General features: G+C 45.1%; 1 protein-coding gene and 1 long non-coding RNA gene across 7 annotated transcripts in view; one reads left to right on the forward strand and one right to left on the reverse strand.

The window, feature by feature from the left end:
* LOC141583769 (uncharacterized) overlaps window positions 1-13,198 on the forward strand; it is a 37,265-nt gene extending 24,067 nt beyond the window's left edge. Inside the window, exon 3 of the long non-coding RNA XR_012516661.1 lies at window positions 12,836-13,198. This is a non-coding gene — a long non-coding RNA (uncharacterized LOC141583769). The remainder of the gene's footprint in view (window positions 1-12,835) is intronic.
* Window positions 1-17,456, reverse strand: part of EPB41L4B (erythrocyte membrane protein band 4.1 like 4B) — a 163,193-nt gene that overhangs the window by 71,216 nt on the left and 74,521 nt on the right. For 5 of the 6 annotated variants that reach the window (XM_074395140.1, XM_074395142.1, XM_074395143.1 and 2 more), the window contains exons 13-15: window positions 17,016-17,046; window positions 13,322-13,355; window positions 8,060-8,124 (exon numbers count right to left, since the gene is read on the reverse strand). In XM_074395140.1, the coding sequence (XP_074251241.1) occupies window positions 8,060-8,124; window positions 13,322-13,355; window positions 17,016-17,046 (130 nt within the window). Of the gene's footprint in view, window positions 1-4,152; window positions 6,255-8,059; window positions 8,125-13,321; window positions 13,356-17,015; window positions 17,047-17,456 lie in introns of those variants that run through there. The other variant, XM_039475093.2, reaches the window with a different exon arrangement.

Genomic DNA, 17,456 nt, shown 5'->3' on the forward strand with positions numbered 1-17,456 from the left:
ATCACGGCATTGCACTCCTGCCTGGCAACAGAGCAAGACTCCATCTCAAAAAAAAAAAAAAAAAAAAAAAAAAAAAAAAAAAAAAAAAAAAAAAAAGCTGGGTGTGGTGGCAGGCTCCTATAATCCCAGCTACTTGGGAGGTTGAGGCAAGGAAAATCTCTTGAACCTGGGAGGGAGAGATTGCAGTGAGCTGAGATCACACCACTACACTCCAGCCTGGAAGAAAGTGGGAGACTCCATTTCAAAAAAAAAAAAAAAGAACCACTAGAATGCTTACATTCTTCTGCTTCACCTTGGGCCTAAGGAAGTGCAAAACTTTGCTGAGCAGACAGATCTAGTTACTTATTATGATGCATGCATTCATTGACTTAACATGCATGTTAAAAAAAATTGAGTTAAAATTGAGGCATTAAAATCAGGATGAACACAAGTAGATAAGCAGCTTTGCTTTCCCAAAGTGAAAAGCAAAGCTGGGCTGCCCACCTGAGTCTCTCCTGGGCTGTTAAAATGCAGGATCTTGGGTCTTATCACTGACCATTTAGAATGCAGTAATCCACATTTTTAGTTAAGTTGTACAAGCCATGCTTTAGCTCCCTCATTTTGAGAGAAGTGGGCCTATTTGCAGAACTATTGAGGATTTCTTTTGCTAAGGCTTAGATGAATGTCCATGTTACATGTTTTGTCTTTTTGATACCCCCAGGGTTTCTTAAAATGTACCATTTCTCATGTGCAAGGGACCATTAACTAACTTGCCTTTTCTCTCTGCCCACTTATGCTTCGCCTCTGCACCTGTCCTCTGCCTCCTGTAGTGAGACAGTGGAAGCAAATCATCCTAGACCAACATAGAGTATTTACCTGGCGCGTCTGGAAGACTTGGTCTGCCAGGGAATTGACTTAGAACTCTAAGTTTGAGAAATATTGATCCAAAGGGATCAATATGGCTGTTCAGGGAGTTATTTGATGAGCTCAGATTTTAAAGGACTAGTTAAAAGCTGGAAAGTCAAGAGCAACAAAAAGGCTCTGTCATTATGTTCAGAGTGGGACCCAGGAGGCTGGAGTCGCTGACCTGGAAGGATGGTGCAATATTAACAGGCAAGAAGGACTAAGGAATCCCCACACTGTCCTTATTCCTCTTTCTTTGTGGTTAAGGAGAACCATCTTCAGTAGAAATGGTAGATCAATAAATGAAGTAGGAAAGAGGGTTTGTTTTTTGAGATGAGTCTTGCTGTCGCCAGGCTGGAGTGCAGTGGCGCAATCTCGGCTCACTGAAACCTCCGCCTCCTGGGTTCAAGCGATTCTCCTGCCTCAGCCTCCCAAGTAGCTGGGACTACAGGCGTGCACCAAGCCCAGCTCATTTTTATATTTTTAGTAGCAACGGGGTTTCTCCATGTTGGCCAGCAAGGTCTCAATCTCTTGATCTTGTGATCTACCCGCCTCAGCCTCCCAAAGTGCTGGGATTACAGGTGTGAGCCACAGCAACCGGCCATGGCAAGAGGGTTTTGAAGACCAAGGTAATTAATTACCTGGCATAAAGACTTCCGGCATGAATTACATCAATCCAATGACAACTGTCAATACACTGTTGGATGTTTTGGGGGACCACAGAAACATCAATAGATGATAAACCAATAAATACCTGAGTTTCAAAATGTAAAAAGTTAATTCTATTAGTTACAGAATAGTGAGTGTGGTTTTACTGTCAAGTAATATTCCAGAAGAAACTGTTCATTTCTGAACTCTTTGGAAGGAAGCAATAGAGTGGACTGTCTCAAATAAGCACTGGTTCACCAAGATTAATGCCCAATCTCTACTGCTTTGAAAACAGGACCACTGCTGAAGGATGCCTGTGTGGACAGGAATTCTAGACTTGGGGAGGGATGTTAAGGTGTGGAGAGGGTTACCAGACCACTGGAGGGGTGTGTTTGGGGAGAAGGCAGTAAATGGCATTATTAGATCACAGGTGACGGAGATGAACAAGGTTGCCAGCCCTGGTGTGTCGGGGGTGGGTATGGACAGTTAGGAGCCCACTGGTGGCAGTAACGGTGGAGGGAACATGGTTACTAGGCCACGGTGGTGGGGGCTGTATGTATAGTTAGCTGCCTACCAGTGGTGGTGGTCATGCAGATGGATAGGGGTTACTAGATGGCTGGAGGGGGTGGACAGCTCTCTGGTTAGCAAACAGATTTCAGTGGCGTGAACTGTTCAACATCATCTAACAGTCTCATGGAAATGTGGATCCCCACGGTCGCAAATGCTGGGATGAAGGGTGAGAGGCAAGAGAGCACTGGGGTTGAAAGCACAGGCTCTGGAATACAGGCTGGTTGGTTAACTCTAAGCCTGAGCGTTCCTATCTATGAAAAAGAGGATACTATCCATCTCACAGGGTGGTCAAGAAGTGAAGTGACACATGTGGACTGCAAAGCACAGCATTAGAAGCCCAGCCCCTCTACATGAGCGCAGATCAATGTCAACCTCCCGGGGTTTCCAATGTCATGTGGTTGGACTTTCTTCTGCTCTGTACAACATGATACCAGTGCCTCAAATGAGAACACAGTTGACACACTGAGTAATATCCAGATGATGAAACTGAATCTAGAAGTAACATGGTGGTCAGTGTCCTACTCAAAAGTATGATGCCCCCATACCGGATAAGGTTTTTTAGGTATCTTCATACCAGCCCAGAGATGATGTATTGTTGCCTGTTACCTGGCTAGACATCTCCTTTCAAATGAATGTGGTAATAATCCACTTGCTGAGCAGACATTCACTGAGCACCTGCTATCGGTCAGGTGCAGGGGACAAAGGCAAAAGACACAGGCTCAGATTTATGCAGTGTACAGGCTCCAGGATGAGACAGATGAAAGATCTCATTTGAATACAAAGCTGTAAGTGCAATGTTGCTATGGATGGGGGCAGAAAGGGAGGAAGTTATTACTGGAACACAGAAATTAACCCGATTTGCAGAGGTGGGGCCGTTGGAGAGTCCCTGGGAGTAGATGTCTGGGCACAGGCAGACATCGAGCGGAGTTAGGGGAAGGGATGGGAGTGACAGAATTCTAAGCAGAAGGAACAGTATTTGCAAAGGCACAGATGTGAGTAACAGCAGGGTATGGTGCATGCCAGGAACCACAAGCAATTTGGCATTGAAGGATTTTCAACAGCAGGGTGAGAAACGGGGGTATATGGTAGAGCAAGACGATGGAGACACAGAGTGGGAATTCCATAGAGAGGCCCTTGGACTTCATCCTCAGGGTGATGGCAAGCACTGCAATGGCACAGGCCCATGACGGTGTTTTAGAGAGATCACTGTAGCGACTGGGAAGAGTGTGAGCTTGTCAAGAGCAACTAGAGTCAGGGAGAGAAGAAAGGGCACCTCTGAGCCAGAGAAAAGATGCTCCTATGGGATTTATGTCAGTAAGAAGAGACAGGAAGGCCTAAGTATGAATACCAAGGCAGAGCTGAACAGACCTAGGCACTGTTTTGATATAGGTGGCAATCGGCAGAACAGTTGTAGATGATGTATACCAGGCGTCCCCAGACTTTTTACACAGGGGGCCAGTTCACTGTCCCTCAGACCGTTGGAGGGCCGCCACATACTGTGCTCCTCTCACTGACCACCAATGAAAGAGGTGCCCCTTCCTGAAGTGCAGCGGGGGGGCCGGATAAATGGCCTCAGGGGGCCGCAGTGTGGGGACACCTGATGTATACATTCTTACTGTGGGTAAAGAAGAGAATTCAGGCAGAAGAAAAGTTTTGTCAAGGGAGGATAAAAGATGATCAATTTGATTTTTGATAGGTGGAGTTTGAGGTGTATACAGAATACCTAAGATGAAATGTCAGCCCAAAAGCTCATAGGACCGTCTAGGTTAGAGAGAACGGTTTCAGAGTCAACAGCATTAACAATTATGACAGAATGAGAAGATTTGGGTAGACTGGCGAAAAGAGCAGTGAGCAGAAGAAAGACCTTTAGAAAACACCAACATGTAACAGAATGACAGAAAAGGAGGCTGTGAGGACTGAACCGGTCAACTGCAGTAGAGAAAGGTCCACTAAGTTAAGGAATGAAAGTGTATACTTCCTTTGACAATCAGGATGTCCTAAGTATGCAAACTGGTTAGGCTTCTTGGTTGCAGACAACTGAAACCACTCAAGTTATCTTAAGCACAGAGGTATTTATTAGAGGGTATTAGATGGCATACACAATTTCCAGGAGCCCACAGATAAGGGTTTGGATGTCTTCCTGCCAGACAGGACAAACACCCACCTTTACAGGACTATTACTGGGAAAATCCCACTGCCACCACTTCTCTCTGCTCAGCACCTGTGACAGATAAGACAACCTTCACCAGAGTAGCCCCAGAAGAAGAAAGGCATCAGCTGCTGTGCCTACAAGAGCCACTTTTGCCAAGAGCAGCCTCGTTCTACGATGATCTTGCTCCACGCAGCACCCCCCGCAACTGAATGCTCACCCTCAGACTTACAAAAGCCAGCTGCTCTGTTACTGAGGTCATTCACAAAGGAGCCTTCTGCACAGCAACAAGAATCAATTAAAAAAAATAAAGATGGAGTCAAAAAAAAAAAAAAAAAAGGAAGAATCATCTTTATTCCTTGGAAACACATTTGTAAAAATGCTACCAATAAGATGAAAAGATTCAGAACACATTTATTTGTATGCAGCACATACACTGAAAATCAGAATGTCTGCTAAAATGGAATACACCTGTAAACAAATGCCTTAGAGAAGGAAAGCTTATAAGTGATCAACTCCGCTGTGCAAGGTACGCAGCTGATATCTTCTTTCTGAACAGATTTTTGCGGTAGGCAAAAAGATCAGATTTTAGTAATAAAATATCTCAAAGGATGTCAAACATTTTTAAAAGGGCTTAAAATGGGTAAAATTACAATTACATGAATAAAAATGGCACGAGAATCAACTGATTTCAGAAAAATACTAATAAAATATTTCAGGTCTATTTATTAAGAGAAAAAAAATGTTTGACTCAGGGCTTGAAATGGGGGAAATAAATATTTTGGTATAAGCTTTAACCTAAAAGACAACATATTGATTTCTGGTTCTACAAACAGACTGGGGCAACACCCATCGTATCCTACTCTACAGAATGCTTTGGCACAACTTCAAGAAAACCTTATGTGCTTTCATTTGAGCCATAAATGATCTTGATTGCACGTTGCTTTTTAAGAGTGAAGTCTAGGGTAAAAACCGATCCCCCAATTCTGACAGGGTGTATTCACAATTATGTCTTCTGAAATCATGCAAGTTAGCAGCACCAATCATTAAGACATTAAAAATTATTCTCATACTTGAGCAGCAAATTCTATCAAAACAAATGCTATGCAATTTAAGATTAGTACAATTGCTTAAATTCAAAGTAGCTCAACTGCTTTAAGATATAAAATTCAAAGTCTCCCTGTATTTATATAACATCTAATAAGTTATATACTTTATTTAGCTTCTGAAAGGAGTAACTCTCTGTCAAGGAAGTGGGTATTGCAGTTTTCCTTGTGATAAAATTAGTTTGAGTGTATGTCCTCAGCCTAAAAAAAAAAAATTTAAATGTTAACAAATTGCAGAACTGTAGAGTTGGAGAGGACCTTGAGATCACTTAGTCCAACCCTCTCTTTTCAGACGGGGAGAGTGAGATCAGTGAAGAGGCAATAACTCATCCAGGCCACACTATGGCGGAAGCTGGACCCTAGCAATCTCAACTCCTACCACAGCAATATATGCTGAGCTATCTTCCCAAGCGCTTCTGGTTTTATTTGGTCCCATTAATCAAATAACAAAGAATATGAGGCACACAGTAATATGATAAACATAGACTTTGACTCCAATTTTAAAATCAGAACATCAAAATGATTCCTGAGAATTTAACTACCTTCATTTTAATGAGAATGCAGTCAATAGTAAATTATGACAATCTACCGTGGTCTTATCTTCAAATATTTACACGGACACTGAAAACACCTCTCAGGACTACTCCTTAAAGACCCTCGTAAAAACACATCCATCCATGTGAGGCCAAGACACTGTTCATGGAATGCAGTGAAACTATGAAGGTGAATGGAAGAGAGACGCTTCAGTCTCTCAAAGTGCAGTCATGAGTTTATCTCGATACATCACACTCTGCATCCCTCCTAAGTTCTTCTGGTTCTGGTCGTGGACATAATCAAAATGGCTGTCATCTCCACTGGCCGACGCTTTCCAATGCGACCTGTCATCCTGAAAGGATGGCCTGTTTCATTTGCAGAGCGAACGGTTAGTGGGAGAATGGAAGAAAATGCAGAAATGTAAGTGAAACAACACAAGCACAAAGGAAATGGGGCAGGGGGATCCGTGAGCCACGTGAATGGGGATGGCTATGAATGGAAATGAATGGATTTCCTACGTGAGTATTATAAAAGTTCAGATGCAGCTCATCTATGAACTTCCCAGCAAAGCAGGGCTCTGTCTATGGTCAAGTCATCATTTCTCAAAGGGTGTCTCATGGTCAAGTCCGTCTGGAGAAAGCTAAGTGAAGGTGGAAAATGTTCCTTTACTACAGGACTGCTTGGAGGTTTTATCATGCCAGTGTGCACCATGAATGCCTCAGGCAGCATTTACCTGAAGTGTTGGACTAACAAACTCTGTTTTCATGGGGTATCTTTGTACAGCTTGAAAATACACAATATGCTGGCCCCACCCCATAGATTCTGATCCAGTAGGTCTGGGGCGGGGGGGGTGGTGGGGGGCGCTGAGCATTTGCATTAACAAACTTCCAGATGACACTCAAGTGTCAATAGCAGATACACCCCAGAGAGGCACTGCTTACAGCATTCCTCAGAAGGCCTGCTGCTAAACAGTGCCTCAGAAGGAAACTAACATGATAAAACAGATAATGATAAGCACACACGTTTGTAAAGACAATGTTAATTAAAATAGTATTTCTATAACTCTCTTCTGTTTCTTACGTCTGAAGAATAAAGTACCTTTGAAACATAGCAAGATTTAGAATTATTACTCCATGAACCTACCTTGCTTTAAAAAGTTATATGACTACCAAGTATCTAGAAACAATCACACTCTTGGGTTACAAAATTCCCCAACAAACTTTTTTTTTTTTTGCCTTGCTGTAAGTGGGTTTATTTCCATCATTTTATTCTTCATACTTTCTCAGAGAAAGGCTAGGAATCTCACCTTCATGCAAACTGAACTTGCCAACCATGTCTCTGAAATAGCTTCACAAATAAACACCAATTAAGACTGATCTAAAATTCAAATCTTAAAAGGTTGCTGTCACAAAGCTACCCTAAAAAAAAAAAACAAAAACAAAACAAAACAAAAAAACCTCTCAAGCCTAACTATAAACACAGTCCAAAAGAAGCCAGTTGGCTTAGAAAGAACTATGGTAGGTCAGGGCCAAAGTTGATAAATGACAGCCCTCAGCCCAATCCCTCTGATCTTGTAAATCAGTTTCGTTGAAGCATAGCTATAGCTTCTCAATTATGGATTGTCCAGGGCTGTTTTCAAAGTACAATGGCAGAGTTAAGGAGTTGTGACAGCGACCACAAAGCAGAAAATACTGGCTGATCCTTTACAGAAAGTTTACTGATCCCTAGGTTTAGGGGAAAATATCTATTGCCACAAAAAGCAAACTCATTAACCCCACTCCCAAAAAAAAATCTTAAAAAAAAAAAAAAAAACCACAGCAACAAAAATCCCTAAGTTTTCATCACATCTGAAGTAAATAAATTCTCAGGACAGAAAAATATTACTTAGAAATTTTAGTAACATCTTGAATACAAAACTAAACCAAGAATATCTGAGGTCAGAATGATTTTTAAAAATCAATTCATTTTTTATTTCACAAAGCAGACCTTTGATGCATCCACACTCATTACTGGCTACCTTTGCTTTGAAAATTTATTCATCTTAGCCATGACAATGCACCCCTTAAGGGCTGTTTCTGATGCAGACTTCCTACTCCTAACTAAGTAGAATCTGAACTTTTCTAGAGAAAGGAGAACTTAAAGGTGTAGCTCTGGAAGCACCAGCACTTACCTGACATTTGGAGAGTGAGGATGCCACCGGGGCTGGCTGGGGTGGATACTAGGATGATACTGAGGCTAGAAATAAAACACCAAACTTGATTATTTGATGACCTTTTAATTTCAATGGTCCTCATTCACTTTCTCTGTTACTGGCATCCACCCGAGGGGCTGGGGGACTATGAATGGAAAAGCCACAGACCCTGGCTGCGGGGTAGGGGTTGGCGGATGTTTCCCAGGATGATCACGTTTCCCCCTCTGACAAAGGCTGGGGGCTGAAACCCAGCCCTGGTTCTAGCCCTCTCCAGAGGCAGCTCCCTGTGAAGGGGCTGGGAAGCCACCCTTAGAAGGAAGGTGACAGCACCTGCCTTGAAGGGGGTCGAGTCCAGAGTACCAGCGACAGGCTGTATTCATCTCCCCAGGGGAAGAGGCGGAAGGTGTCAGAGAGATGGGGAGAGTGGGAGGCAATTTCTCTCTTCAGAAACAATTTTTGTCATTGCCGAAAATGACAATGACCATGTGGAACAGTTACATCTGCACGCAGACAAGGGCTGGACAGGGATGTGAAGTGAAGCAGCAGGGCCGTGGGTGAAGTTTTTTTCTTCCTCCCTGGTTTAAGCAATAAAAATAATCTTCTAAAATGCAATCCAAAACAAAATACCCAAACAAACAAAACCATCCGGAGTGCTTATAATCCTGATACAGGAGGGAGAAAGGGAGAGAGGAGAAGGGATGGGGGAGGGAGGGAAGGCAGGCAGGTAGGGAGGGAGAGAAAAAAGAAAAAGAAGGGAAGGGAAGGAAGGAAGAAAGAGAAAGAAAGGAAGGAAGAAGGTTGAAAGTTGCCTTTTTTTTTTTTTTTCTGACAGAGTCTTGCTCTGTTGCCCAGGCTGGAGTGCAAATGCAGGATCTTGGCAACCTCTATCTCCCGGGTTCAAGCAATTCTCTTGCCTCAGCCTCCCGGGTAGCTGGGATTACAGGCACGTGCCACCATGCCCCGCTAATTTTGAAGGAAGTTGGCCATTTTAAAAAGAGAACACAGACCCTGACTAGTGACTCACAAACGGACCCGGGTGCAGCCCTAGCGGGCTGGGTAGCAGGCTGCCTTTCCACTTCTGGCCTGTAGAGGGCAGTGGTCCTAGACCCCAGCAGAAGTCAGAGGCTCCTAAGGGGCAAATGAAGGTCCTCTTGACATTTAAGTCACTACAATCATGCTACCATTACTCTTTTAATTATTTCTTCTCCTCCTTCTTGGGCTACTTTGGTTAATAAGCAGTGGCCTGCTCTCTGGCACAGAGAATTCTCAGCAGTTCTGTTCATTCCATTTTCATGGACCTGAGATGCCCTCCCTGCCTGTTCTGTATTCCAGCAGCCTTTCCTTTCTCCTTCAAAGATGCCTGTCAGCAAGCAGACTCTGCAGCCCCCGGAAAGACATGTCACAGGAAAAGGAATCTGGAGAAAATATCTCAGTAGCAGGATCTGGGAGCTGACCAGGGCTTTAGCACCTCCCTGATGCCATCTTTGCATATTTCTCCTTTAGGGGGATACAGAAACCCACAAAGTTGAGATGATTTGCCCAGAGCTGGACTGTTCCAGGTGTTTTGATCACAGAGGCCCAGAATGAGGTCCCATTCACTGGCTGTTCAACAATAGAGAAAGGCTGACCTAGAACTGGACCCTCTATGCTTTTCTCTGGCTTTAAACACAACCAAATCAGATTCATCAGAGAGAGGTGGGAACCTGATCCACAGATCTGGAAAAAGATTCTGGAAACTTCCTTGATCTCCTCTGGCAATCATTCACATTCTCAACTGTCAAGGAGTATTTTAATGTTAACCCAGCTGGTTCTCAACTGGTACACTCACGTCCCTCAGAGGACAACAGGAAATGAATGTGTGCATGTCTGCTTGTCACAGGGACAGAGAAAAGGGAAGCTAATCATCCTGCAATTCCAGGGACAGTCCCAAACAATGAAGAACTCTCCCTCCCCAGATGCCAACAGAGTCCTTGTTGAGAACACAGTGATCCATCCTTTGCAGTTGGCTGACCTTGCGGTGCTCGACGTAAGATAAATGCTGGAACACTATCCTCCTGAATACCCTTCACGGTATTCAAATGCATGAGGCCACTTCTCAGGATGTTCTCTTCCCGGTCAATTTACCCTCAACACTTGATAGAACAACACGAGACCTCTAAGACTGGCAAGGTCCAAAGGGCCCAGGGTTGCCAATGAGTTGCGATAACAATGCCTAGATGAGTTTCAGTAGATCTGATTTCAACAAACAATCGCCTCGATGTTCACTCTAAGCAGAAAATGCACAGTGAGAACACACCCAGGGCTATGGGGAGAGGGCACGGCAGCGCTGAGCTGCTTTGCTTTTCTAACATTCTTGTCTCTCCTTCAAGCACTGATCACCTATCAACTACTTGTCCCCTACAACCTCAGTTACTTACACCTGAAAACCCCTTTACAAAAAACAGTGAATAAGAAGATTCGAGAACCCTGGGACGGGCACGGTGGTTTATGCCTGTAAACCCAGCAGTTTGGGAGGCTGAGGCGGGTGGATCACTTGAGGTTGGGAGTTCGAGACCAGTCTGGCCAACATGGTGAAACTCCATCTCTACTAAAAATGCAAAAATTAGTCGGGAGTAATGGCACACACACACCCGTAACCCCGGCTACTTAGGAAGCTGAGGCAGAAGAATCACATGAACCCGGGAGGCGGAGATTGCAGTGAGCTGAGATCACACCACTGCACTCCAGCCTGGGTGACAGAGACAGTCTCTGTCTCAAAAACAAAAAAATAACCAAACAAAGATTCAAGAACCCAATGAAGACAAGGAGACGGAGAAGCCAGACTTTTCCCCAACCAAGTTCCAACACTTTTTACTTGTCATTTCCTAAAATGTGGAAGTCACTTCCAGGTTCTGCACACTGGGAATATGATTTCATGCATGAAAGTCAATTATCACAAAGTTCTTCTGTGATGTAACTCAGAAACCTCGTAAAGGTAATATACATCGGGATTTCAGATCTCACCCTCATGTAAGGAATTAATATTTATAGTAATGAAAGACCAAGAAAGGGGATGATGAGAATAAGGCTCTCAGGTGAACCTGTTTATGGAATAGCTTCATTACTTCAGACTGGGGATGGAGCAGAGAAACCTGGGAGGGCAGTGTCCCTCGGATACCCACACCAGTCCAGGCCAAGAGAGTTGGCCCTGAGTTACAAGTCAGCAGACAAAGACGCTGTCTCTAAACACAAACAAATGACCACCTAGGAAGCGAGGTCCACATCAGAATCCCTGCCCAGCTGCTTATCAGAACCACAGGAGATCCGAAGCTGGAGATCTTCAGCTAGAAATCTGAAGTCTACAGGTGCCCAGATCCTACCCCTGGAGTTTCTGACTCAACCTCTCAGGGGTGCAAGGCTGAGGTGGGTGGACCACTTGAGGTCAGGAGTTTGGGATCAGCCTGGCCAACAAGGTGAAACCCTGTCTCTATAAAAAAGTAGCCGGGTGTGGTGGTGGGCACCTGTAATCTCAGCTACTTGAGAGGCTGAAGCAAGAGAATCACTTGAACCTGAAAGGCAGAGGCTGCAGTGAGCTGAGACTGTGCCACTGCACTCCAGCCTGGGCAACAGAGCAAGACTCTGTCTCAATCAATCAATCAATGTCTCAGGGATATGGACCAAGCACTAGTTATTTTTTTAAAGCTGGCCAGATGGCTTTAATATGCAGCAGGATGGAGAACCACCGGGTGCTGGGGACTTCCAACTGAAAAGATCAGAGAAGGCATTGTAGAGGAGGTGACTTCTCAGTTGGTCTTTAAACAACAACAAAAAATTTTTTTTAATAAAACAAAATTTTAAAAAGTAGAGATGGGATCTCACTATGTTGTCCAGGCTAGTCTTAAATTCCTGGGCTCAAGTGATCCTCTTGCCTTGGCTGTGATCCCAAAGTGCTGGGATTACAGGAATGAGCCACTGCACCCAACCCTGACTTGGTCTTCGAGAGGTACTTTAATATACTGACAGGAAGCAAAGAAATTCCAGGCAGACGAACATTGGCAAAGAACAGTGGGAAGAAATTATGGGGCAACAATTATGCAACTCCCTGTGAGCTGAACATATGGAGTATGATGGGAGTGGTGAGAAATAAACAGAGAAGTTGGAACCAGGTGCCACAAGGCTGTGAATGGCCAGAGGGAGCCACCCACGGTGGCTTAGGAAGAATGTACTTGCTCCAGGCTGAGCTGTAAACCACACCTTTCATGCTACCAGGCATGGGTGGGCTGGCAGGTGGCACGGGCCCTGGCTGTCCATCCTGAGAAAGAGCAAGACGCCAGCCATGGAAACGTACTGTACTCATTCTGCAGGGATGGGCCTGGCACAGTGCTTCACACAGCAGGTTCTAGAAACCACTGATCTATTCGTGTTCATGAGTTCACCACCACCGAAAAAGGGGAGGGGCTGAGGCTAGTGTTCTTTTAAAAAGAGATGTAGAGGGAGAGGCTAGTGTGTGTGTGTTTTTTTTTAAAGAGATGAGTTCTCACTGTGTCATAGGGGCTGAAGTGCAATAGTCTAGGATCATAGCTCACTGCAGTCTTGAATTCCTGGGCTCAAGCGATCCTCCCACCTGAGCCTCCCCAAATACCTGGCACTACAGATGTACACCACTGTGCCAGCTCAAGGCTAGTTTTTTAAATCAGGGGTGTGAGAGGGGACCAACACACAAATAATCTGAGGAAACAATGGATTAAAAAAAAATAAAACATGTCTTTCTTGCAGGACTTCTCAGTTCTTTCACACCTCAATGGGCACTGAAAAATCCATGAAGAGGAATGAAAGATGCGACATTTCCCAGTATCCTCAACCAAAACATCCTTTCCTGGAAGCCCATCTCAAGAGATTCATGTTGCCTAGGTCTAGAATACACTTTGACAAAAAGCTGCCTCACTTGAATGCCAATAAGGGGCTGTGTGTGACCACCCAGAAACCTAAACATATGTCCCTGACGCTTGCCAGTTGACAAGGTTAAGAAAAACAGGCAGTTCAGATGGCCAAGAAGTGGCAGAGGTCAGAAGGAAAGGGCTCTCCTCTTACCATTTTCTCAAAATACAAATACTGTTATTACTTCCTCAAAATCTGATTATAAATATGATGACTGCTCATTGTGGAAAATTCAGAAACTTTAAGAAAACCTGTTTTTGTTGTTTTTATTTTAGTTTAAAAATTTTCTTTCTTTAAAGAAAACCTTTAAAAGCAGTATCTTACCTGGTAATTATGGACTTCTGGATTTGTTTTAGAGCTAAAAAAAGAAAGAAAAATAGGTTATAAAGTGGCATTATTACTGATTTATTTAACAATCATGAACTATTCCCACGTGCTACATACTCTACTAGGAGCTCCCACATAACTACTACTTTTTGGTTATTGGTTGTTTAAATGAACATATAACAAGGAAAACCACAGACAGCAACTTTCACTCATCCCTTTAGCGCTCACAAACAGAAACAGCAGGAAATATTCCAGAATGCTGCCTCGATGTCATATTTTGGTGGCAAAAAGGAGATCCTGTCTCCGTTGGGCAAACCAAGTAATTTTACTCCCCTTTCAGGCCTGCCCTGGCATTGCTGGGAGACCCCACAGCACCTGCACCAGAAGCTCCTCCTGTGATGGGCGGGCTTCTTCCCACCACAGTGGGAGGCACCAGTCCCTCCTGAGCAGCTCCCACTGGAGAATGTGGTGGGAGCCACATGTGGGTTCCCCGTTATGAAAAACACCGCCAATCATCTGGCCACCACTTTGAAATGTTCTCTCCAGACAAGACTCTGTACTGGGAACTTTACATCTGTTATTATTTAATCCACACAAGGCTATGAGGTCAAAAGTGACCACCTCATTTTACAGATAAAGGAACAGTTGCCTAACAGAGAGTTGGGAAACCTGCTCAGGGTCACCTGGCTGGTCAGTGGGAGCCAGGGCTAGAATAGATATCTGCAGAATCCTGAAGCATGTCTTCTTTCTGCTAAACTAACCTGGCTCTTGGAGGGACTGAGAAAAGGCTCAGGACTCCTCAGGCATGATCCTATTTCTTCTATTTTTTTAACTTTTTTGAGATGGAGTCTTACTCTGTTGCCCAGGCTGGAGTGCAATGGCGTGATCTCTGCTCACCACAACTTCCGCCTCCTGGGTTCAAGCCATTCTCCTGCCTCAGCCTCCAGAGTAGCTGGGATTACAGGTGTGCGCCACCATGCCCGGCTAATTTTTTGTATTCTTAGTAGAGACGGGGTTTCACCATGTTGGCCAGGCTGGTCTTGAACCCTTGACCTTATGACCCACCCACCTCGGCCTCCCAAAGTGCTGGGATTATAGGCATGAGCCACTGCGCCCAGCAACATGATCCTATTTCGATGGAATCTTTATTTTAAGAGATGGGGTCTCACTATGTTGCTCAGGCTGGTCCTGAAATCCTGGGCTAAGCAACCCTCCCCTCAGCCTCCCAAAGTGTTGGGATTATAGGCATGAGCTACTGTGCTTGGCTGATGGGATCTTAAATGTTAAAATATATATATATATATACACATACATACATGGATAGAGCAGGCAATCATTATTGTCAGGGGGTGTGCTTGAAATCAAGGGTTATTGCTGGCTTCTCCAACACTGAGAGGCAAACAGATCACTGTTATGAGTCTTGCTTGGGGTCTAAGTGGCTCTGTGTTCCAGTTTCCAGGGAGGACCAGTACACAGAGCTAGGCTCTGGGCCAGATCACCTCCACATGGATTTCATCAGGTAAGTTAAGTGTTCTGCAAGGTGCTATTTTTCTAGTAGTACCTCTGGAGCCCAGAGCAGTTTCATCCACGGCTCCCATAGGAATCCTACTCACCCTGGGATCCCACAGGCTGTGAAGAGCAATCGAACAGCTGTGAACAGCAGTTATTAGCTCATTTGTTCCCAAAGGGTATATTTACCAGGGCTTTTTTTTTTTTTTGGCAGAATTCTTTGTTGTTGTTGTTTGTTTTGGTTCCCAATATATAATCTCCACTAGATGCTAAGAGGAAAATGTAATTTTATTAGGGAGAAACAGACAGGCCAAACAATCACCACCTGAGAGAGCAAAGGAAAGAAATTGGGGCTGGAACTTACAAGTCTCAGAGAATTAAAAGCAAGACACCCCGACAGGCTAAGAAAGGTACAGATGCCATCTGGCATACCATCTTCCAGAGGGATCCCAGAAATGCGGTGAATCTAGCAACCTACAAGTAACCCATTGAGAATACTGCAACCTCCTCCCACCCTCCAGGGCAGGGTTCAGTAGGACCCCTGAGCCCCTTCATCAGATGCTGAGAACAAAACCCAAAGACAAAAGAAGAATGACACTGAAAGTCAGGTTTGGAATCAGAGCTGCGAGGTTGAGTTTCCAGCTGTGTGATATGAGGGACTGGCTGCGTTCTCTAGAACCCTGGGTTCTTCGTAGATGCCCTCGAGCTATGGGGTCGGGGAGAGGCAGGGAAGGCAGATGAGCAGGCAGGAACTGGTCCCCCGCCACCCTGTCACCCCCAGCTTCATCCAGAGGACCTCCACATTTGTCTGTTCTGTATGCTGGGCTTTGACATCAGGTTTCTTCTAGAGGGTGAAGATCAGAGGGTAAGACAGTTTGGCAAAAAACTGATCTAGCCCAACCCCCTCATTTGCAAAAAAAAGAAAACGGAGGCTCAGAGATAAGAAGGCCGAAGTCTCCAGAGCTGGGTTAGAACACAGCCGGCACCTGGAGGGAGGGCTCCTGATGCCTCAGCCAGGGCTCTCCTCACTAACCGGGGTATCTGAAACCCACTCCACCTTGTGCCACATTCTGCCAGCTGTCTTGACTGACAGTGCATGGCACAGTCAAGCTGTGCCCACCTCAAAGACCATCCTCTCAGCTGCCTTGAGACCTACGCCTGGGATGACTGAGAGGCTAACGAGCCTGGGCTACCTACCAGAGTCTGGAGTTCCGAACAAAGGCCTAAACAACACAAGTCTGTGGTTCCCTCACACGACAACTTGTCTACTTAACAAGCCAAAACTCAAATAAGACAGGCAGTTGCTTCAGAGGGAGCAAGAGAGGTATATGCAGGCAGACTCATCAGGGCAGCTTTAAAAACAAGCTATCTGGGTCCCACCTCGAGAGACTGATTCAATGAACCCGGGGCGTGGTTGGGGTGGATGTTTCAGATAATTGCAGCTCACCAGATTATTCTACTGTACAGGCGAGACCCTGTGCCAGGGAAGAGGTCTGTAGAAACTACACCACTTGGGCCAAATCTGGCCCGCTGATATTTATGAGTAAAGTTTTATTGGAATGCAGCCACATTTGGGCATTTACATATCGTCCACAGCGGCTCTTTAGCTACAACAGCAGAGCTGAGTAGCTGTGAAAGAGACAGCAGAGCCTGCAAAGTCTCAAATATGCACTAGCTGGCCCTTTACAGAAAATGTCTGCTGAATCCCGTGCAGCCAATTTTCACTCTTGTGATAAGTTCCTTTTCCTGCAGGGATTTCAGTAAAGGTGTTTAACCTCTTCTACGATGTAAAACCTGCACATCACTGAGCAAATCTAGCATCTACTCTCATCCCGCTTTTGCTGCCGAGTGCCGCCTTCCTCCGCCAGCACTGCCTGCCTCGCCGTCGACGTGGTGTGCTGTGCACATGCCTCTACCTTCCTCACCCCGTTACCGTAAACAAAGCACACAGCTACTCAAACAAAGCAGCCATGTCTTCCAAAAAAACAAACCGTCCTGGAACATTATACTGTGTACTTATTGAAAGCCATGAGCATGGAATAGTCAGGCAGCAGAAAAAGGTGGAAAAAAAATACCAGGTGACACACTTTCTGATCTGATTGTAGTAAGGAAAAAGTTAACACTGCAAGTAAATATGATCCTGAGAGAGGAGAGCTGTGCTCTAGAGCTCAGGGACACTCACCAGAGCTGGGCTGCTATCACCGGGTTGCTTGCTGTAAAGGAAAAACAAGAAAGTTATGACATCTTAGAGAACTTTAGAGCTTTCACCATGCAGTGACAGATGATGACCATGAGAGACTTCTGCCATCACAGAGCTGTTCCAACCCCAACCCAGGCAGAACTGCACGGCGGCTACTTCTCCTTTCCCAAGGGAGAGTAAACTGTCCCTCCCTCTGATTCACTCAGCAACCATCCACCGAGCAGGTTCCCAGGGCTGGGTGCTCCGGGAGGCAGGGACAAAGAGACACAGTCTCTGCTCTCAAGGAGTTCCTGGTCTAGAGACAGAGAAAGGCAGATAGAGAGAAGCGAGTGAAAGGAAAAACAGCACATGGCGATAAGGGGTGAGCTATAAGCATGGGTCTGGACTGCGCGACCTCGGGGCGGCCAGGACGGTGTGTGTGGA

The sequence above is a fragment of the Saimiri boliviensis genome, chromosome 2, assembly GCF_048565385.1.
Source record: "Saimiri boliviensis isolate mSaiBol1 chromosome 2, mSaiBol1.pri, whole genome shotgun sequence".
NCBI classification, from domain to species: domain Eukaryota; kingdom Metazoa; phylum Chordata; class Mammalia; order Primates; family Cebidae; genus Saimiri; species Saimiri boliviensis.